Source organism: Pelmatolapia mariae, linkage group LG3_W (genome assembly GCF_036321145.2).
Source record: "Pelmatolapia mariae isolate MD_Pm_ZW linkage group LG3_W, Pm_UMD_F_2, whole genome shotgun sequence".
Lineage (NCBI taxonomy): Eukaryota > Metazoa > Chordata > Actinopteri > Cichliformes > Cichlidae > Pelmatolapia > Pelmatolapia mariae.
Window position 1 is genome coordinate 64069168 of NC_086229.1, and position 23647 is coordinate 64092814.

Below are 23647 nucleotides of genomic sequence, written 5' to 3' on the forward strand. Positions count from 1 at the left end.
CAGTCTCCAGTATCCAGCTGTGTGTCTGTGAGGAGTGACTGGTCCAAAAACAGACCTCCAGAATTCAGTCATGGACCTGCACCAACAATGGTCTTCCATCATGGAGCTCAGCTGACCATGTAAGAGATCTGCTAAGTTAGAGTTCAAAGGTTGTTTATAAAAATGTGTTCTGCCAGTGACATCATAAATGATTTCTAACAGTGGTCTGTGTATGATAGGACTGGGCGATATGTCAAGTTTTTAAATATATCGATATATTTTTATACGAGATATGAGACGTGACAATATCGTATACATATATATATATATATATATATATATATATATATATATATATATATATATATATATATATATATATATATATATATACATATATATACATATGTATATGTATATGTTACGTTATAATTATACTTGTGGAGTCGCAAGTTTGCCTCTCTTTCGTCCACTTTTGTCTCTACACAACTCCCCCTCCCCCATCGCTTCACCTGCAGACAGCGAGAAGATGGACACACAGCCATCAAAGATGAGCTGGTCGGGAAAAAGAAAGCATTTGGAGATTACTGTTTTAGTGCTGGTAGCGGTAATCTTGTTAAAATGACATTAACGCCATAACTGCATTAACGTGGGAAATCTCTGTCAACAAGTTACCGCAGATCGCCATGTGCGTGTAGCTGCACGGCGTCAGCGTATTGACAGTGTTAACGTGTTGACGCTGTGCAGCTAGCACTAATAGTATTCTCACCATGTACCAAATCGCCATGAAGAGTGTGTGAAACTGTGTGCTGTATCCCAGACCGCGAAGTCTCCCAGCCTCCTGCCCCGAAACAAACCACCTTACAAAACTCGTATACCGTATTTTTGGGGCTATAACCTTACATTGAAATGCTTTCATTTTCTCAAAAATCGACAGTGCGCCTTACATATAAATTTTGGTTGTGCTTACTGACCGCAAACTGATTTTATTTGGTACACGGTGCTCAGAAATCTGTTAAAAATGTTTTGGTGCGACTTTGGTAAGCTACGAAGCCGCACCGACTGATGGACTGTTGGAGCATTACGGCTACCGTAGTCTGGAGCCTCGCAGAGTAATACCTACTCTGCTTTAACGTAATATTACTGTGTTGATGTGTATAATGAACACAAATGGCTCCTGTTAAGAGACATGATTACAAAGAGGATTTCAAACTCCAGGCTGTCAGTCACGGAGTAGAACTTGGGAACGGAGCAGCTACGAAATCTGTCTGTTATTATGCTCAGCGTCTGTTTACATTTTGACTGCACAATTGTGAGCTTTTTGTTTTGCACAAAAGCAACATTGTTTTATTTTATTTATGGAGCATTATCATTTAATAAATGCTGATAATTTATCTGTGAGTAATTGTTTCATGTACATTAATAAAAATGCCTGTGTGAGATTTGGGACACAGTGTGATTAAGAACTCTTTTTGTTCCTATTTTATGGCTTAAAAAATATCGAGATGTATATCGTATATCAACATCCAGCTAACGAATATCGAGATATGAATTTTGGGCCATATTACCCACTCCTAGTGTACGATAATGCTAGTTTGGGGCGTATTTTCCTGCTAATGCAAACGCATTTACTTTGCCCTTTGTCTGTCGCTTTGGACAAAGACGTCCAATGAAAGTCAGAACAACACAGTTTGCACCACCAGCAGGCAGAGGAAGTGGCTGACATCCAGAAATCCTACCAGTGGCTGAACAAAGCTGGACTGAAAGACAGCACAGAGGCACTAATCATGGCAGCACAGGAACAAGCTCTGAGCACCAGATCCACGGAGCCCGGGGTCTAAATGGGTCTTTTTTGGGTGGTTTTCGTGGTGTGTTAATAGTGACTTTGTTTCTTTGGACCTGACCAAAATATTTCATTTTCCAGTTGGGTTGTGTTCTTCTGCAGCAATGACTAACACTAATGGTATATTTTTAGCTGGATCGTTCTATAAAGACATGAATCAAATCTGAGAAAAGTTCCCAGCTGACTGATCATACTTGCTTCTTTTATGGCTTTTGTGGTATACTTTATCAGTAATTCATGTGATATGAATATCATGTGTTTGTGTTTGCAGGGGTCAGAGGTCACAGTCTCCAGTATCCAGCTGTGTGTCTGTGAGGAGTGACTGGTCCAAAAACAGACCTCCAGAATTCAGTCATGGACCTGCACCAACAATGGTCTTCAATCATGGAGCTCAGCTGACCATGTAAGAGATCTGTTAACTTAGAGTTCAAAGGTTGTTTATATACATGCATTCTGCCAGTGACATCATAAATTATTCTTTATGGTAGTCCGTGTACGATAATGCTAGTATGGAGCAATCCCAGGTGATGATTTCTCCTGTTTTGCTGTGAACGTTTCTGCAGCCGTCTGTAATCTAATCTGTGATAACTGTTGCTGATAGAAACCATCACATTATCCAGTTTGTGTGTTAGAGCTGCTTAAAAGATTTTAAATGGAGATTAATCAGTAATTCATGTGATATGAATATAATGTGTTTGTGTTTGCAGGGGTCAGAGGTCACAGTCTCCAGTATCCAGCTGTGTGTCTGTGAGGAGTGACTGGTCCAAAAACAGACCTCCTACCTTCAGTCATGAACCTGCACCAACAATGGTCTTCAATCATGGAGCTCAGCTGACCATGTAAGAGATCTGCTTACTCATTTATGGGTGTTTGAAATGTTGTGATCACTTTGTCATTTTAGTTTATATTTGTGCATAAATGTGATTTTAAACTTAAATTAGACAAAAAATGACCCAGTTAGACAAATGAGAGAAGAATATTGGACTCTGGTAAATGATATGACATAAAATCTACTTTAAATATTTTAAAAAGTTTTGTTTTTATTTTTAGTTGTTTGTATTTTTATGAGAACATGTGTGTGTAAGTGTGTCTATACATGAATCAAACAGATTTGTGAGGCTGTGAAAGAAACAGGTGTTAACAAGTCTGACAACCTGGGAGGTTGTTTCCCCTCTGCAGAGTTTCCACAGATGGATTATTGATAAGAGGAGAAAATATGAGATGATTAAAGCCAGAGTTAAAATTCAGTGCTGTGAAAGTCAGTTAGTTCAGCTGGTTGGAGGAGCTGTGTGAAATTGTGTGTCAGCAGGAGGAGACGGTGACATCACTGTTTACAAGACTGTTGGAAATGAGTCTGTGACAGAAATCTGTAGCATCAGTCTATGAGAATCATTTTACTGTCTCTGACAGCCAAGAACAGATACGACCAACATAAGCTTTGAATTTAGTGACGGGGACAGAACAGCACTGTGTGTGACATGGGGATTTTACACTAAAGTGCTTTGTGCAAGCAGAACAACCCAAATGACCAAAGTGATGTAAACAGAGTGAGCAGAGTAATATCAGCAGTAATGAAGCAGCAGGATCAGTGTAGCAGTGTGTGATGTCATAATAAATCAGATGTCTGTGAAGGTTCTCAGTCATCCAGGTCATCGTAGTCAAAGGAGTTTGCAAAGAAAAGCGTCTGGACTTCTTTGAGTTGCTTGAAGACGTTTCACCTCTCATCCGAGAAGCTTCTTCAAACAGCCACTTCACAAGCGCATGGCACAACATAGAAGAGCCACCTCCACAGGACAAGACTCAGCAGTTCATCTGCATCTAAAGGACAAAGGTCACTCTTTCGAGGATGCCAATGTTCACATATTGGACAGAGAGGACAGATGGTTTGAAAGAGGAGTGAAAGAGGCCATCTATGTCCACTGTGAGCGACCATCTTTGAACAGAGGCGGTGGTTTATGACACCAACTGTCTGCCATCTATAATCCAGTTTTGAGTTCCCTCCCCAGACGCCTTAACGCCCACTCACATCCTGGGCCATCTGACCTCAGGAATTCACATGATAGGGTGGGGCCAGGTTTCACAATGAGCTCACCCGAAACCCTGGCTGATTAGGTCCCACACCCGCTTTCACACCTTGGCGCATGTGATTAGAGGATCACCAGGGGGTCCTTTGTCCCTCCTTGGGGGGATACTCCCACTGGGTTTAAATCTGGGACTCTCGGCCATTTGACCTTAGAACTGAAGAAGCTTCTCGGATGAGAGGTGAAACGTCTTCAAGCAACTCAAAGAAGTCCAGACGCTTTTCTTTGCAAACTCCTTTGACAATAAATCAGATATGATCTGACATATGACAGTGTGACAAGAACATGATGTAAGGTCCTGTTTTAAACCCTGATGGTGATGCTATGAGGAGAGCATGTTCTGATTTAGGACTTGGATGGTCTGAGGATAGAAGCTCCTCTCTGTTTGTGTCCTGATGGTGCAGAACCTTCTGTCTGATTGTAGAAGGAGCTGAAGCAGCATCATCCCAGAGGTGAAGCTCCACTGTGTGCAGACCTGAGGTCAGATTCCTCCAGGCTGATGTTCAGGATCTACAGAAACGTGTGGTTGTAGTTACTGCTGCACTGTGTGCTGACAGCAGATACTCAGAACAAAGTGTTGCAGAGTTGTTCTTTATAAAGATCAGTAGATATACAATATGGATTATGGCAGTGAATGAACACGTTTCTATCATTTGTTTCATTGACTTCTTTTTTCTGCCTGTGTTCATGTGATTAATGTCTAACACATAAACAGGTTTGTAATCAAAGATCACATCATCAGGGAGGCATCATGAAACAAAGTTACTGCTGGAGGCTGAACTCAATTTGGTGGCAATGTTAAAAAATATCACTCAGATCATTTCAAAGCTTTTAGTTCTTCTTCTTCACTTCTGTAAAACAATAGAACGAAAATCAGAACCCAGAAGGTCACTTCCTGATGACTGAACTCTTTCAAAATAAAGCTGAAAGCTCTGAATGTGACACTGCTGCTCCACCACAGTTTTTACAGGAGTTCAAAGGTCAGTTCAAAGTGATGGATCCCAAACTTCCAGTACATCCAGTGAAGGACATAATCAGCTCTGTGATGAAGGCTTTTACTGTGCAGTTTGTAGGCTGATCACTCTGTGTTTAATAAGACAGGAACAGCAAAGGAAACACTGATTCTGAACTCAAACACAAGTTTCTCCACTTTGACTTTTCTCTGTGACCATCAGAGCTTCTGCACAGTGTCATCAAATCTGGATGTTTGTCACTAACAGTAAATAATTTTAGTGATAAAGAAATGTGTTCACAGAGGGAGGAAGAGGAAGAGGAGTGGTGTTTGTGAGGAGGAGCAGCCATCCTGCTGTGCTTTGTGTCAGGACGTCCTGAAGGATCCAGTCCCTACCAGTTGTGGACACTGGTTCTGCAGACAGTGCATCTCCTCATACTGGGACCAGTCTGCTTCATCAGCAGACTCCTCCTGTCCCCAGTGTGGAGAAAGAACCAGAGTTGGACTGCAGACGGCCAGTCAGAGCAGCTGTGTACAAAGTAAGACTGAACATCTGTCTGCTGATGGACTCATTTCTGAAAACTGGACTTCTTGTTGTGTTGTTCAGACATTGAAGAGTTTTCTTTCTCTTTAGTCTCATTGTTTTTCTTTCTTTCAGCAGATGTTGGTCTGCAGGAGGTTTTAGATGAACATAAGATCAGTCTGAGGAGGAGATGTGAAAGTGTGACTGAAGGAAGTGATGAAACAGGAAGTAGAACCCTCCTCAACAGGATCTACACTGAGCTCTACATCACAGAGGGACAGAGTGAAGAGGTTCATATCCAACACGAGGTGAGGCAGCTGGAGACAGCTTCCAAGATGGACGCCCTCCATGACACTCCAATCAGGTGCCAGGACATCTTTAAAGCCTTCCCTGACCAACAGAGATCCATCAGAGTGGTTCTGACCAACGGCGTCGCTGGTGTTGGAAAAACCTTCTCAGTGCAGAAGTTCACTCTGGACTGGGCAGAGGGCTTGGAGAACCAACACATCAGTGTGGTGGTTCTGCTTTCATTCAGGGAGCTGAACTTGGTCAGAGATGAGCAGTACAGTCTCCTGGAGCTGATCCATGTTTTCTATCCAACATTACAGAGCGTCACAGCAGAGCAGCTCACTGTGTGTAATCTTTTGTTCATCTTTGACGGCCTGGATGAAAGCAGACTTTTGTTGGATTTCACCAACATGAAGCTTTTGTCTGATGTCACACAGAAGTCATCAGTCAGTGAGCTGCTGACAAATCTCATCCAGGGGAATCTGCTTCCCTCGGCTCTCCTCTGGATAACTTCCCGACCTGCAGCAGCCAGTCGAATCCCTCCTACATGTGTTGACAGGCTAACAGAAGTACGAGGCTTCACTGACGCCCAGAAGGAGGAGTACTTCAGGAGGAGATTCAGTGATGAAGAGCTGTCCAGCAGAATCATCTCCCACATGAAGACATCCAGGAGCCTCCACATCATGTGTAGTATCCCAGTCTTCTGCTGGATCACTGCTACAGTTCTGGAGCACATGTTGACTACAGAGGAGAAAGCAGAGCTGCCCAAGACCCTGACTGACATGTACTCACACTTCCTGCTGGTTCAGACAAAGAGGAAGAAGAACAAGTACCAAGAGGGACATGAGACGAGTCCACAGGAGCTGATGGAGGCTGTCAGGGAAGTTCTTCTGAAGCTGGGGAGGCTGGCGTTTGAACATCTAGAGAAAGGAAACATCCTGTTCTACCAAGAAGACTTGGAGCAGTGTGGTCTGGATGTCACAGAGGCCTCGGTGTACTCAGGAGTTTGTACAGAGATCTTCAAAAGAGAGTCTGTGATCTTCCAGAAACCAGTTTACTGCTTTGTTCATCTGAGCATTCAGGAGTTTCTGGCTGCAGTCTACATGTTCCACTGTTTCACCAACAGGAAGTCAAAGGTGCTGAAGGACTTCCTGGGAACAACATGCAAGAAGTCGTCTCTGGATGATTTTCTCAAGCTAATCATAAAGAAATCCCTCCAGAGTAAAAATGGCCTCCTGGACCTGTTTGTTCGCTTCCTTCATGGCCTCTGTCTGGAGTCCAACCAGAGACTCTTAGGAAGTCTGCTGGGTCAGACAGAGAACAGTCCAGAAACCATCCAGACAGTCATCAACAACCTGAAGGAGATCAACAGTGATAAAATCTCTCCTGAGAGAAGCATCAACATCTTCCACTGTCTGATGGAGATGAACGACCTCTCATTATTTCAGGAGATCCAAGAGTTCCTGAAGTCAGAGAACAGATCAGAGAAACTCTCTGAGATCCACTGCTCAGCTCTGGCCTTCATGCTGCAGATGTCAGAGGAGGTTCTGGATGAGTTTGACCTGCAGAAGTACAACACATCACCAGAGGGACGACGTCGACTGACTGCAGCTGTGAGGAACTGCAGAAAGGCTCGGTGAGTCCAGATGTGATCATTAACATCATTAATTAGTGTAGATTAGTAGTTTAGTTCTTCAGATATACACAGTATTAAACGACTCTCATTATTTTGAGATTCTCAAATAAAATGAGATTTTCTGTTGATCAGGAAGTGTGTGTGATCCTGCATTGGTAGTCGTACGCTGTGTGTTGTAGACTCACAACAGGGGCGATCATGGCTCAAGAGTTGGCAGTTCTCGGTCGTTGTGTCCTTGGGCAAGACACTTCACTCGTTGCCTACTGGTGGTGGTCAGAGGGCCCGGTGGCGCCAGTGTCCGGCAGCCTCGCCTCTGTCAGTGCGCCCCAGGGCAGCTGTGGCTACAATGTAGCTGCCATCACCAGTGTGTGAATGGATGGATGACTGAACGTGTAAAGCGCTATACAAATACAGGCCATTTACTCACATCTACATGTAGTACCTGTGTTGTGTCATTAGGGGGCAGTATTTTAAATCTGCTGCTGCTGTTGTTGGTCATTCAGATGCTCCTGTTGGAGAGAAGACAGAAACAAGAATCTATGAAGAGCTTCTTTGTAGTGAAGTGAACTCTAATGTTAAAAACAGTGACAAATATCCAGAGCAGTCACCGTCTGAGCTTCTCCTCTGACTACAGACCAAACTACAGACAGAGTTTAGTGGCATAAACATGGTGAGTGAGGATGAAGGTGCTGAGGAAGACTCTGGTTTAGTGTGATGCACTGACGTCCCTGAGTGACAGTGCTGTGGTTCAGAGTGAGGGCTCAGAGGTGAACCAGCTGTGCTCTCTTACTGCCAACAGTGGGACAAACTGAGTGAGAAGACACTGCTGACATCTGGACTGAACATGTGTCAAATATGTGAGCTAACGCTGATGTCACAGCAGCACATGGATTCACTCTCAGTCCTGCTGCTGCTCCTAATGACAAATGTCTGACTTCATGTCCTCATTAATCACAGAGCTGATTGTTCAGTGTTTAGTTGTTGCTGCTGAAATGTCGTCCCTATTTTCTGCTGATGGAATTCACTGCTGTGTTTTTTGCCAAAGACAAACTGATCCATGTCAGTTTATAACAATATTCAAAGTGAACACAGGTTGCTGCTGGACACAGACAGGTAACATCATTTTGACTTGCTGTCACCTGGATCTGGAGTCATAAACACTGAAGCCCAGAACAGGAAAACAAATCTTTTTCTGCCAACTAGTGATAAACCTGCAGACTAATGGCTCAGAAAGCTAAAATGAGCCAATCATTTCTTTGTTTAGTTGAAATCAGATCTGATATCAGCAGCTCTGAGTTCATTCATCATTATTGTCCAGTGGTGAGATTTCTGCTGCGTTTGGTAACAGTCAGCAGGTTTTTCCTGCGTGTGGACATGAACAGTCGTACCTGACAGCAGCAGGTAGCAAACAGAGATCATCTTTCCCAGCTGGAACTCTTCACTGAGCTGAACTCATTCAAAATGTTCTGGATTCAAAACAGGAAACAGTCCGAATGTGTGTCTTCACTCTGACTCTAGATCAGATCTCAGTGACAGACTGTGGATATTATGGAAGCCTAAATGTGACGCCATCTTCCTCCCTCATCTGCCGATTAAAGCCAAACAAAGATTCTCATTAAAGTCTGAAGGTCTGAGAGAGACTGAATCATTGTGTCATGTTGAACACAGTAAGAGGAGCTGAAGCACAGATGTGAAGAGCAGATGTTCATCAGATTATGACGTCACTCTGTTTTGTCTTCATGTACATTCAGTCTGTGTTTATAATGCAGATTTTCTTCTTTTATAATAACACATTTTATATTTTCTATAATCACAGACTGATTAACTGTGGACTCTCAGAGACTCACTGTGAAGTTGTGGCCTCAGCCCTGAAGTCCAACCCCTCCCATCTGACAGAGCTGGACATGAGTCAGAACAACCTGCAGGATTCAGCAGTGAAGCTTCTGTGTGCTGGACTGGAGAGTCCAAACTGTCGACTGGAGACTCTGAGGTGAGTTCACTGACTGCAGCTGTTGTTGTTTTTCTATATTTCAGATCTTTGATTGATCTTTGAAACTTTCTTTAGTTCCTAATTGTTCAAGATGTGTCCGAAGACAAATGTGAAGAAGTTTGAGTGCTTTCAGAAATGTTGAGTCTTTCCAAACGACTAAACAACAGTTTTTCCTCTTGGCTCCAAATAGAAGTGACAGACTTGAGCAGGGTTCATTTAAAGGCTGACAGAAGTGGAGTGGTGATGAGGAGATGTTTGACAGGACAGTTTTTAGCCTCCACAGGTTCATATTGTGCTTCATCAGTCAGTGAAGATGAAGTCAGTACTGAATAGGCTGTAGAGTGTGTGAGAAATGTGAATGAGGCTGTTGAAGATCTGATGATAGCAAATAAAACCAGGCTGCAGAGACTTTGAGCTTGTTTAGAAACAGAGAGAGAGAAAAGAAACTCATGAATGGCTGTAGCTACGCTAAGCAAAATGTCGGCAGTGTGGACTTACTTCATAATATGTGAAGATGACAGAAGCAAGGCCGAGTGCAAATTGTGTACTGGTAAGGTTTTAGATTAGATTAATAAAGTTTTATCTAATCTAATCCCTCAGGTGGGTTCCTCTGGGAAATTCAGTTTCCAATAGCACAGCACTGATAGAAGTTACAGAATGTGAGCGGAAATATACCATATATACACATATATAAATACAGAGACATATATAAATACAGAGACATATATAAATACAGAGTATACAAAAGGGATAAATAGAATAAATAGGAATAAGAATACAAGGGAATTGCACATTTCAAGTATTGAAGTCTATTGCACTGTTGGATATTAACAAAAAGTATTGCACAGTGAAGAGGCACTACAGCTCAGTTGTTCCCCCCTCTGTCCCCCTGTTTCTCCTCCCTCTCCCCTCCAGAGAGGAGTTAAACAGTCTGATGGCGTGTGGGACAAAGGAGTTTTTAAGTCTGTTGGTTCTTGTCTTTGGGAGAAGCAACCTGTCACTGAACAGACTCTTCTGTTTGTTTATGGCCGTGTGCAGAGGATGCCCAGCATTGTCCATAATGTCCAGCAGTTTTTTTAGTGTCCTTCTCTCTGCCACTGAAACCAGAGTGTCCAGCTTCATGCCGACCACAGAGCCAGCCTTCCTGATCAGTTTTTCCAGCCTGGATGAGTCCTTCTTTGCTGTGCTGCTCCCCCAGCACACTACAGCATAGAAAAGTACTCCAGCAACCACCGACTGATAAAACATCCTCAGGAGCTTCCTGCAGATGTTAAAGGACCTCAGCCTCCTGAGGAAGTACAGTCGGCTTTGGGCTTTTTTATACAGGTGCTGTGTGTTGCATGACCAGTCCAGTTTGTTGTCCACCCACAGCCCGAGGTACTTGTATGTGGTGACCACCGCCACCTCCTCTCCCTCTATCTGAAATGGCAGTGGACCTGCTCTGGACCTCCCGAAGTCCACAACCAGTTCCTTGGTCTTTGAGGTGTTGAGTTGCAGGTGGTTTGTGTGACTCCATGTGACAAAGTTCCTCACCAGACTTCTGTACTCCTCTTCCTGATTATCCCAGATACACCCCATGATGGCTGTGTCATCTGCAAACTTCTGAATATGGCATAACTCAGAGTTGTAGCAGAAGTCAGAGGTGTACAGGGTGAAGAGAAGAGGGGACAGCACAGTTCCCTGTGGTGCTCCTGTGCTGCTGACCACAGTGTCAGACATGATGTCCTTCAGCCTGACGTACTGTGGTCTGTCAGTGAGGTAGTCGGAGATCTACCCCCTGTACAGGGGACAGGTAAATAGGAGAGTACATCGTTCAATACAAGCGATTTAATAAAACATCTGAGAACACATCATGTGCTGGAATACACCAAGTTTACTAAGGCTAACGCAAAACCAGAACAGCCAACTTTAACTCAGGTTTTGGAAAAGTGACGAAAAATGTCAAGAAAAATCCACGAGCAGTTAAAATAACAGAGGCTCTGACTCATTTTATCCCTCTGGATGACCAGCCCCTGTCGGTCGTGGAAAACGTAGGATTTCGCCATCTTCTCAGCATACTCGAGCCGCGATATGAGATTCCCAGCCGCCCATACATCACGGACATAATGATGCCAAAACCTTTTGAAGAGTAAAAAAAACATGCATAACCATATGCAGGAAGTTTCAGGCTTAAGTTTCAGTACAGACATTTGGACAAGCAATGTGTCCCTGATGTCACTCCTCAGTTTAACGGCGCAGTGGATTGATGAGGAGTTTGTTCGTCATCAAGTCACACTACATGCAAAGTCGTTCAGGGGCTCGCACACAAGCCAAACCATCGCAGCTGCTTTCAATAGCATGCTTCAGACCTGGGATATACTGAAGATGTCGTGCTCCGGACAACGCAAGAAATATGATTAATGCCATGAGTGATGCTGAGCTGCCCAGCCTACCTTGTACTGCTCACACTCTCCAGCTGGTTGTTCATGAGGTCCCGTCTCGAGTACATATCAACCAATCTGCAAAGCGGCACCAGCAAGACGTTCAGACCCGCTGTAACGGCACTGGATAGTCATTGATTGGGCAGAAACGGGCTCTGGAAATATTCATGTCTGAATATGGACTCCCTGATATGCTCATGGCTCACCAGTGGACACAACTGAAGAAGGTGATATCTGTTCTGGGTCCATTCAAGGACTTAATTCGAAAAGTCAGCTCTGCAGATGCCATGACTGCAGACGTCATTCCACCAGTCGCTGTGCCCCACAGATTTCTAACAAGGGAGACTGATGAGGACCATGGGATCAAAGCAATGTAGGGAACCTTGGCTGCAGCTGTCAGGATGCGGTTCACTGATGTGGAATAGGTGGTTCATTAATGTTATGTGGATCTGAAAGCTGGAGACAGTGCCAAATAGTTCACTTTTATTTTGTTTGGATATAATATGGACATTCTGCAATAATTTAACAGAATTCAATTCAATTTTCTTTATACAGTGTTAAATCACAACAACAGTCGCCTCAAGGCACTTTATAGGGAGACCCTATAATAATAGATACAGAGAAAAACCCAACAATCATTTGACCCCTATGAGCAAGCACTTTGGCGACAGTGGGAAGGAAAAACTCCCTTTTAACAGGAAGAAACCTCCGGCAGAACCAGGCTCAGGGAGGGGCGGGGCCATCTGCTGCGACCGGTTGGGGTGAGAGAAGGAAAACAGGATAAAGACATGCTGTGGAAGAGAGGCAGAGATTAATAACAGATATGATTCGATGCAGAGAGGTCTATTAACACATAGTGAGTGAGAAAGATGACTGGAAAGGAAAAACTCAATGCATCATGGGAATCCCCGGCAGCCTACGTCTATTGCAGCATAACTAAGGGAGGATTCAGGGTCACCTGGTCCAGCCCTAACTATATGCTTTAGCAAAAAGAAAAGTTTTAAGCCTAATCTTGAAAGTAGAGATAGTGTCTGTCTCCTGAATCCAAACTGGAAGCTGGTTCCACAGAAGAGGGGCCTGAAAACTGAAGGCTCTCCCTCCCATTCTACTTTTAAATACTCTAGGAACAACAAGTAGGCCTGCAGAGCGAGAGTGAAGTGCTCTAATAGGGTGATATGGTACTACAAGGTCATTAAGATAAGATGGGGCCTGATTATTTAAGACCTTGTATGTGAGGAGCAGGACCAAACAACTACCCAAGCAAACATAACTCATCTAAACAGGAAATGAAGTTTTACTGAGCAGAAGATGATCATCAGTGACGTTGTCTTTAAAATACTCTTGTTAGAAATGTATGACTTTAATGTGAAACATTCAGAGTTTTTTCTCTTCTTGTGTTTGTTTGAAGCTGCTTCCTGTTGGCTTCAGCTGTTTGGAGTTTCCATTTTCTAAACTTCTACATTCTGAACCTTCTTCAGCTCTGAACAGATGATGAAACACTGAATGATTTCAAGCTCACACTTTGTCTAATAAACTTACATCTTTCATTCTTTATACAGATTGAAGGACTGTGGTTTGTCAGAGATCAGCTGTGATTATCTGGCAGCAGCGCTGAAGTCCAACCCCTCCCATCTGAGAGAGCTGGACCTGAGTAATGGCTCCCAGTTGTCAACTAACAGCAACAAGCTGCAGGATTCAGGAGTGAAGCCTCTGTGTGGTTTCCTGGAGAGTCCAGGATGTGGACTTAAAACTCTGAGGTCAGTCAGCATGTTTTAGTTGTGCTGAGATGAATATGATGTGAAAGTTGTGCTGACACTAAACTGCAGACATCAGGCTGATATTATACTGATCCACACTGAGGATCTTCATGGTAAAGTCTGTTTTCTTCTTCTCTGGTTTAGTCCATTGACTGCAGCAGAACAATGTTCACATTTCAAACAGTGATACTCAACGTATGGCCCGCGGCCCACACGTGGCCTGCCCACCTTTCCTGATTCAGAGAGAGTGGACCCTGATTAACTGTGTAGCTTCTTCCTCACAGTTCTAAGTATCAGACACAACAATGAATAATCCACAGCTGACTCTCTTTAGCAGGTCAAAGGTCACAGCACGCAGCAGACAGTCAGAAATCTTATAATTCTGATCATTTATCAGTTGTGACACTGTGAGACTTGATCAGAGGTGTGATCATCACAGCAGAGGCCTTTGTGTCAAAGTCACTGAGGATCAAACAGAAACACATGAAGCAGATTTTGCTGTTCTGGCTTTTTATAGCAGATAACCTTCAAAATATTCTGCAGTCGATCAAAAACTGAAGCAAACCATGAATCAACATGTGAACATGAGCTGATGCTGCTGAAGTGAAGCAAAGTTACAGAGGTTTGATTTAGGGATGGACCGATCAGATATACAGTATCGGTCTGATCCTGACCTAAATTACTGGATCGGATATCAGGGAGAAATAAAAACTGTAATCTGATCCATTAAATATCACCAAAGCACCTCACAAACCTGCAACATGGTGTAACCAGGGTAGTGACCTCAGCACGTGGGAGCAGTACGTGTCACATGATAGAGCGGCTGTGGTGTGCCAGATGTTGGCAGTGTGGAGTTACTTCACACTGAAAGCATCTGGAGCCTCGCTACGTGCTGCCAAAGCGGCCTCTCCGAGCAGCTATCCCAGAGAAGTAAAGCTAGTGTGTAAGTTCATCTGTGAATCTTGGTGAAGCATTCCTACGTTAAGCTTAACAGCCGATATATGGAGCTCAGACGTCTGTGTGCTGTCATTGCTGAGTCTGACCGAACGATGGACAGACTCAAGTTTGACTTTGAAACAAACTGTGTTGTTAAACAGTTTCATGGTTCAAAGCAAAACAATGAAAAACACTTACGTTTGTATAGAAATGAAACAAATTGATTGTGAGGTTAAATGTGATAGAAACAGCTCACACTGACATCCATCCTGTTTAAACATGAGTGTCATGAAGCCTGTTTGCATTTATTTGCTCTGCTTTCCACTCTGGATGTTGTTTCTGTTCAGCTGTGAGTATAAAACGCTCCATTCTACAAGCTGTTTGTTTTAGTTGTTCAATAGAAACATTATTTTGTGCTGATGTTGCACTTCTTTTTTTCACAACCAAAGAGTTTTTGAAAGCTGGATAAAACTGCATTTAAATGACTTTTTGAATATTACTTTAAATACAAAGTTCAGTAAAGTCTAATGTTTTGGGGCAGTGTGTTTTTGCAAACGGGTATAACAGAACAGCTTTAGTGTTTAGATTTTTAAAACTTGAGTATGAACTTATACAAAATGCAGCAAGATATTAAAAAAAAGTTTGATTATAAAATCGAGTATATGAGATTCATATCGATGTCGGACATAAAAAGTGGCATCGTTCCATCTCTGCTTTTATTACAGACACAGCTCAGTGTTTTCCAATTTGGTATCATTTTAAAAAGTTTACATTTCTTCAGTGCTGAACAGCAGACATTAGACTTTCCTGTCAGAGGTCATTTTTGAAAAAATGAGGTGCGTAATATTCAAGAGAATAATGCAGAAAACAGAGATTTGAGATGTGAACCTATTCTTGGAGAACACTGAGAGCGAGCGAGCTGTGCAGGCAGTAACAGCCAAAGTCAGAGAGAATTAATTTATTTATCAAACGTGAAGCAGAGTTTGATCTTCTTTTGCTGCTGGTTCACTCAGTTTTGGTTGGAGACAGATGAAACCTGCAGCTTCAGGATCTGTGAGCTGTGATACTTTCAGCCCCGACGGCGTGTCCGTGTCCGTGCCGTCGAGTGAACGATCCACGCTCTGTGTTTCCATCTTTGTGTGTTTAGCTGCTCTCATTTACTGTTTTAGCTGTTTGCTGCTGGTTGAAATAGTTTGTGAGCTTTAAGCTGAGATTCTGGAGTTTGATTGGAATTTCCAATAAAGGATCCACAGAGTTTGGTGACAATAATGACAGTAGATGTTTGTGTGATGGAAGCAAATGAGTGTGTGATGTTCTTTCAGTGTTGCACTTTGTAGATGCTCCCTGAGCACTGGTCTGCACATAGAGACCAGTGTTGTTAGTCCAGGTCAGAAGATGACTTGTTGGAATGAAAATGAGCTTGTAGTTTGTCTGCTTTAATAATGTGACTGGAAAAAGGTGTTGGACTTCAAATATGTCCATTTCTTTCACACTTCACCTTTAAAAGTGAAGCCATGTGGTTCCTGGAAGGAAAAACACGACTTTTTCAAGTCTTTGTCCTGTTTTTATGAGAAATGTACGACTTTAATGTGAAACATTCAGAGTTTTTTCTCTTGTTGTGTTCGTTTGAAGCTGCTTCCTGTTGGCTTCAGCTGTTTGGAGTTTCCATTTTCTAAACTTCTACATTCTGAACCTTCTTCAGCTCTGAACAGATGATGAAACACTGAATGATTTCAAGCACTTTGTCTAATAAACTTACATCTTTCATTCTTTATACAGATTGAGGGCCTGTGGTTTGTCAGAGATCAGCTGTGATTATCTGGCAGCAGCGCTGAAGTCCAACCCCTCCCATCTGAGACAGCTGGACCTGAGTAGTGACTCCTCCCGGTGGTCGACTGACGACAACAACCTGAAGGATTCAGGAGTGAAGCATCTGTGTGGTTTCCTGGAGAGTCCAGGATGTAAACTTGAAACTCTGAGGTCAGTCAGCATGTTTTAGTTGTGCTGAGATGAATATGATGTGAAAGTTGTGCTGAAACTAAACTGCAGACATCAGGCTGATATTATACTGATCCACACTGAGGATCTTCATGGTAAAGTCTGTTTTCTTCTTCTCTGGTTTAGTCCATTGACTGCAGCAGAACAATGTTCACATTTCAAACCTTCAAAGAAGAAGAAAAATCCTCCACTGGATAATTCACTGTGAAACTCTCAAACTCTTCATTCCACCTTAAAGTCTGTCTGACACTGAAATCCAAAAAAAATGTGCGTTTGCTTTACAGACAGCAGTCCAACACAAACATACACACATCATCCAAAACACAGTCCAACATCCAAATCTCCTCCACTGCCAGCATGAATGATGGGAAAGAGAAGGAGGAACACTCTGACATTCAGGGTTAGAATGAGTTTCATGAAGCAGACTGTGAAGATCAAAGGTGCATTAGAAGCTTACATGAATGAATGAGTGGACAGAAGTGGACAGAGATCATCTGAAGCACTTCAAAGGCTTTAAATCAGCACATTTCTCTTTATTCTTTATCAACTCTGTTACTTTCTATCAGTTTTCTGTGGAATGAAGCTAACAGCAGGCTAATAAGATGCTGACCAATAGGTTTCTATTAAAGGTTGTAATTTGTATATTAAAAGGTGTTTTGGCTCAGCAGGGATCAGCTTACAGGTAGAACACAGCTGCTGGATGGGATTAGCATGTCATAGCTATCTACCAAACTGCTAACTGGGGGATTTCAGGCCATCTATGGATCATTTTCGCTAACTGTTTATTCAGCTTAGGCTCACAGGGCTGCAGCCTGTGCCCTAGCTGTCATAGGGCAAGAGGCGTGGTCCACCTGCACAGGTGAGCAGTCCATCACAGGGCCAACAGAGAGAGACAGAGGAGCAAGCTCTCACATCCACACCTACAGCCAATTTAGAAGCACCAATGAACCTAAGCAGCATTTCATTGGACTGTGGGAGAACATCCAACCTCCACAGAAAGGCCAACAAGCTTCAACCTACAATCTTCTTGCTTTAAGGCACTAGTGCTAACCACTTTTCCCCATTTCAGCCCAAATCCTGCATCTTCCTGTTTCTGACTCCAGGCCAGCTCCACTAACACTTTCTCATCAGACACTGCCACCTAGTGGAGGAGGTCCTAGTTCCATTTGAAGCTTCAGATTACAGTTAGTTCCTTTACAAAGAGGTGGAGGTGGTGGGGCCACAGCACCATCATCACTGAGTGCCATAGGACACTTAACCTTTGTTTCCATATGCTGGGAACTTCCTGTTGTTCCAAGGAGGACTGGAAAATGTGTGAAAATCTCCCAGTCAGTTCCTCACAGCACACTTCAATCATTTCCCTCCCACAGCATCAGGACCAGGGCTTTTTCTCTCTTTGGTCCCACTAAGAGATTTCCACACAAACACCTCATCAGTGGGACTCTCAGAGCTACCAGCCCTTTGCTACAATCACAAAGCTCTTCATTGAAATCAATGATATCAAAGCTGGAATCACATGAGTCCAAGTCTTCTGCTGATTCAGCATCACATTCATCTTTGCTCCTTGTTCTGCATCCCCACCATGGACTTCATTCCTTTCCAAGCCAGCCTTAAGTGTCCTTTATTCAGCTCATCCTCTGCTTTACTTTTACACCTGATTTTAGCTGCTTTATCTCTCTTTGAACAAGTGACTGTGCCTCAATCTTTTTCTTCTCTCCCTCATAACAAGACAGCTTCTTCTGCCTGAGAACATGTTGGACTGATTTACTAATCCAGGGCTGCTTATTGGGGAAAATACTTCCTGTTTTCAAAGTAATCCCCATTTTTCCCAGAAAGAAATGTCAGTAGAAATCGATGATCTAAGTGAGAACATGAACCTTTAAAAAGTCCCAGTGGGTGCAGTCAAAGCAGCCCCTCAGTCCCAGTATAGAGTCTTTGGTCCAGACTGGAACCACTGTGTGCCCAGTTTGAACTCTCGTCAGTCCTGTGACCTGACAGACCCAGAGGGGCCATCACATCACATCTAGAAGCTCCCCTAATGGAGCCACAACACACGTCCAATACTTAGTCTTTCTTGTTGGATCAACTGGAAGAAATGATTCAAGGAATTAGTCATAGAACAGAGATTCAAATCTCCAAAATCCAACTGGCTGCATCAGGACATATAGTCTGAAACTCTGCACAGTTTCCTGTTTGAAGCTGCTTCCTGTTGGCTTCAGCTGTTTGGAGTTTCCATTTTCTAAACTTCTACATTCTGAACCTTCTTCAGCTCTGAACAGATGATGAAACACTGAATGATTTCAAGCTCACACTTTGTCTAATAAACTTACATCTTTCATTCTTTATACAGATTGTACCGCTGTGGTTTGTCAAAGATCAGCTGTGATTATCTGGCAGCAGCACTGAAGTCCAACCCCTCCCATCTGAGAGAGCTGGACCTGAGGTGGAACAACTTCTGAAGGATCCAGATGTGAAGCAGCTGTCTGATCTTAAGGAGAGTCCAGACTACAGACTGGAGACTCTGGTGTAAGTAGAGTGTTGGAGTGAGTGGGTGGTGCTACCAGCAGTATTGTACTAAACACAGTCAGTATGAAACAAAGATCCAGTGTTTCCTGTAAAGCTGCAGCTTCTCAGTGAAGCTGTGAGAGGAGAATGGTGACAGGCTTCAGGATTGGACACAAACACTTCCTGTTTCTCACCTTTATGGTCACCATAGTAACGGCTGACACGCTGTGATCAAACACTGTCAACAGCCAATCAGCTCTCTGAACAAAGCAGCACGCAGACCAATGACTGCATTCATTTCCAGGGCCCTGTTTCAGAAAGCCGGTTTAGTGCAAACTCTGAGTAAGTATACCCTGAGTTAACGAAAACTCTGGGTTTTCGGTTTCACAAAGCGAGTTTAGATTAATTCTGAGTGAGTTACTATGACGACACACTCCGTGAAGCTAACCTGCCCCCTAGCAGGTTTACTTCAACTAACCCTGACCTTCTCCGCCTCTTTGTCGGAAACCTGACTGTAGGAAGTGTCAGACATGGTGCCCCTGCCTTGAAGAGCCAGTAGATGTTGAAGCCCAAATTCTCCGCAGAGCTCTCCGCCGGGAGAGAGTGATTAGAGCGCGTTTGGACATTTTATCATTTCCTGATGATTTTCTGTGTGAACGTTACCGTTTTTCAGCACAATCGATAATTTATTTGAATAACATCCTCAGGCCTTATATTGCTCATGTGACACATCGCGGACATTCTCTCAGTTCTGTACATATTATTTGTATTGCACTTCGTTTTTTTGCAAACGGGAGCTTTCTGTATAATATTGGTGACGCTGAGCACGTTTCCAAGGCTACCGTCTGTCGGGCAGTCAGGAATGTTACAGTTGCACTGAAACGTCTCCTGTACTCGTTTGTGGTGTTCCCCGGTCACAGACCCACAAGATTTATCAAAGAGGGATTCCACAAAATTGCAGGTATCAGGATGAACAAAACTTAATTCATGATGTGGTGATACTTGAACTACTACTTAAATTTTACATTTATTTTCAGGGTTCCCAGGCGTGATTGGCTGTATAGATGGCACTCACATTCCAATCATTGCCCCTTCAGTAAATGAAGGAGACTATGTGAACAGGAAGTCTTTCCACAGCATTAATGTACAGGTACATAGTTCCCTGTAGCATTTCAAACTAACAAATTATTTCATTATGGTAATGGATGCTAATTTGTGTCCTCTGCACTGTGAGGATCATATGTGATGCTGCCAACATTATCACAAATGTGGAGGCCAAGTGGCTCTGTTCATGACACACGAATCTTCGTGAATGTACACTGAGCACAAAATTGGGACATGGTGAGTTGAAAATATATAAAGACCAATTGCTACAGGGACATTTGAACTGAAGTGTATCCTTCTGTCTTAGGAGAGTTCACTGGCTACTTGCTTGGTGATAGGGGGTATCCATGTTTACCCTATTTGCTTACCCCTTACCCTGACCTTGAACCGGGCCCACAGCAGCGATATAATCTGGCTCATTGCAGGACAAGAGCCAGAGTTGAAATGACTATCGGAATGCTTAAGGCCCGGTTCCAGTGCCTTCAAAGACTCAGGGTCACCCCAGAAAGGGCATGTGACATTATTGTGGCATGTGTGATTCTTCACAACATTGCCACAATTAGAGGAGAACACTGTCCTTCTGAACCAAACATCAGCAGTGATCCAAACCATGAACATCCTGACCCTCCCACGGACATACAAGATGGAAGAGCAGTCAGAGACACCATATGTCACAATCATTTCCTTTGACCCATCACCTCAACATGTTGAAAGAAGAATAAACAGATTTTCTGTTCAACTGGCTTTATTGGTCGCCTGTATTTCCTGTACACAAAGTATTAATAAGTATATTAGTATGTTGTTCAAACACTGAAATAATTCGTCCATCTCTGACCACTTCACCCACCCTTAACTGATGTTCCAGCAGTAAAACCTCAATCTTGGTCTTTTGGATCTGCTGCTTGAAGTGTTCCATTTCCAAGTCGCATTTTTTTATTTTCTTGATCAAACAGGTCTTGTACAGCTGCTGTACAGGGAGCTATTGAAACACAGAAAATAGCATTGACATTCATAGTACATGCCTACTTAGGTTGGTTGTAAATCAGTGCTGAACATCTTACTGAGGAAAAGTTTGTTGGAGAAGTGGCTGGACCCTCTTCATTTCCATCATCACTCTGTTAGAGACATAGAAAGTCCATGGTTTTATTATAGTACCACATTTTATTCAATTGTTGTATTTTCCATTGTAAGATGTAAACCTCATAAAGTGTCTCTGTTGCTTCCTCCTCTGTAACAGCTGTCAATGTTTCTTCATTATTTTCCTGTAGTAAAGACATTAACAACATTGCTGTTCTACTGTAAACTCATATAATCTGTGGAGTATTAAGAGTACTCACAACTGCATGTTGGTCTGGCTCAACAGGAGGCTGCACCAGATGCAGTACACCATCACCATCAACTGATAGAATATGAGGTTTATACAGGTCACTTATAACTTACAAGGGACCAAATGGCAATTAACAAACATATACCAATCACCTTACACTTCATTGTCATTATGCTCTCAAAGACAACCAAGACTGCGGGAAGGCAAAATCAGTAGGAAAATAACTTCACTACAAAATAATTCATTATGGTAAAGAGTTTATCACATGAATGAGTAGCACTGCAAAGGTGACTGTGAAGAAAGGATGTATGCACTTGTGTCTTGCGGGGTTATTGACTCAGAGGATGTCCCCGCAGAGATGCCTTCAGCCACAGGGCGCCCACTGTTTTGGCTGAGGGCCAACTGCTCCGCCTCTGTGAGTGGTGGTGGTGGGGGACCCCCACCTGTTTTTCGGGCCTCCGCTTTTTTTCTGTTGGCTATAACGGGTCACATTTGAGCATACAGAGTAAGCAAATATGTACTTGTAATGTGCTCAGATAATTTCAATAAGTGCTTACAGAAAGAAAATTAATGTAGCCTCTAACTGCAATTGATTTACATAGGACAAACAGACCAAGCACTATGGCTCATAATACAATTACACCTTACCTGTTTGGACTATATTTTTATATTTCATTTTTACTTGCTGCCAGGAACGTTTGGGGCCTGTTGGGTTGCACCTGCGCTCACATCACATCACAAAATAAAATGTATAACATAAAAAATAAAATGATATATAATAAAATAACGTGTTAAATGGGTGGAAATCCATTGATCAATGTTTAAATTAACACTCACGCATTGACTCTGTCGGCTATGTATTGCCATGCATGCTCCCTTTCTTTTGCAGCTGAGGCTGTGTTACTTTTTTTCCGCAAAATTTGCATGTTATTGGCATATGCTGCCATCAGAATTTCAGCCTCAAGCGCTGTAAAATACATTGACCACGCCTTCTTTCCCTCTGTCTCCATGGTGACTCGCTTAATCTGTGCTCCACTAATCAGGGCTTTATGCGCGCGCTTAACTTGGGGTTAAAGCAACTCCGTGTTGATTGAACTAATTGTTATCAGCCTTTCTGAAACCGAATATTCCGAGTTGGACAGTTCAGGGTCACTCAACCCTGAGTATCATTTTTAACTCTGAGTTTTCAAAACCTGCTTTCTGAAACAGGGCCCAGGTTTAAAGCAGTGAAGAACACAGTCTGTAGGTGAGGAAGAATTTAGTGAGAGCAGATGTTTGGATGGAACAGCTGGAACCGTCCATCTGGATTGTTGGGGTAGTTGTTGGGGTTCCTACAGAGCTCAGAGTGGACACACCAAGGTTCTTCTAATGAATGAAAGTCCAAACTCAAACTAGGAGGGAAAAACATTTTCATCAACTTCAATAAAAATCCAAAGATTAGAAAAAGTGAAGCAACAATGAGTCCTAGTACAGTCCCAGCACTGAAGTCCCTGCTGCTCTTTATACTGGATGTGCTGCATCACTGACTGACAGCTGATGAAGAGTCTCTGGAAACACTCGTTTATCTCCTCTGCTCTTCCTCCTTCTCTCTGCAGGTGGTGGTGATGATGGTAAACAGGACGGTGTGTGCTGAGAGAGGAGGAGCTGTGTCCTGATGATCCAGAGAGGTTGAAGCTGTTAACTCAAAATACACGACGACGTAGTCTCATTCCAAAAGCTTTATTCCATCCGCCATTTTTCCACAGCACTAACAACAACACTTCGCGGGCAAAACGGTACTCTCGCGATATAACAGAAAATAACAAGTTAACAATCTCCCTCTTTCTTTTAAAATAAATAAATAAATAAAAGTATAAACACACCCCTGTAAACATTTGTGTATGTATGTGTATATATTCATATAAACAAAAAAACATTTCAACGTGCTTTGCTTTACTTAAAGCAAACTATCATAGCACACAATAAACAATAGTGCATTTTAATGCAAAGACAACTTTGTAAACAAAGGATTACAGTATCCAGAGTCCTTCATCTAGTGCCTTTAGAAGGGTCAAAGGTGAAACTCCTTTTTTTGTCAGACAATCAGCAAGTTGAGATTTTGAATCTGACCAACAAACCTGTCTGATTTTCTTGGCTTGTATGAGCTCTTTAATGCTGCTCATTTCCAGCCTGAGTCTTTTTTCTGTAACCTGCTTGGTAGACCTGAGGGCATCAAACAAGGAATGATTGTCAGTGACACAGATCAAAGGAAGAGCGTTCAGACCAGTGTTACCAGTAGTAAGCTCAGAAAAAAGTGTTGCCAGGAATA

At 42.9% G+C, this 23647-nt stretch overlaps 1 protein-coding gene across 3 annotated transcripts; it reads left to right on the forward strand.

Annotated features, from left to right (window-relative positions):
* On the forward strand, positions 1 to 23127 carry LOC134624714 (protein NLRC3-like). 3 transcript variants are annotated; one of them, XM_063469735.1, is made up of 10 exons: positions 1 to 119; positions 2094 to 2225; positions 2530 to 2661; positions 5159 to 5394; positions 5517 to 7302; positions 9119 to 9292; positions 13272 to 13469; positions 16185 to 16385; positions 18754 to 18929; positions 22935 to 23127. In XM_063469735.1, exons 1-9 carry the CDS (start codon positions 88 to 90, stop codon positions 18860 to 18862), a joined length of 3000 nt encoding a protein of 999 aa, XP_063325805.1. In that variant the 5' UTR covers positions 1 to 87; the 3' UTR covers positions 18863 to 18929; positions 22935 to 23127. The 3 variants fall into 3 exon arrangements, with proteins under 3 accessions (XP_063325805.1, XP_063325804.1, XP_063325806.1); XM_063469734.1 differs by having other exon boundaries at positions 2 to 119; positions 5514 to 7302; XM_063469736.1 differs by lacking the exon at positions 13272 to 13469 and having other exon boundaries at positions 2 to 119; positions 5514 to 7302.
* The last annotated feature ends 520 nt before the right edge of the window (positions 23128 to 23647 follow it).

Excerpts from the sequence above, each read along its gene's own strand:
- LOC134624714 (XM_063469734.1), top strand. The coding sequence starts at position 88 with ATGGTCTTCCATCATGGAGCTCAGCTGACCAT. Across the intron at positions 120-2,093 it reads CATGGAGCTCAGCTGACCAT|GGGTCAGAGGTCACAGTCTC; the intron begins GTAAGAGATCTG and ends TTGTGTTTGCAG. Across the intron at positions 5,395-5,513 it reads TCAGAGCAGCTGTGTACAAA|CAGATGTTGGTCTGCAGGAG; the intron begins GTAAGACTGAAC and ends TCTTTCTTTCAG.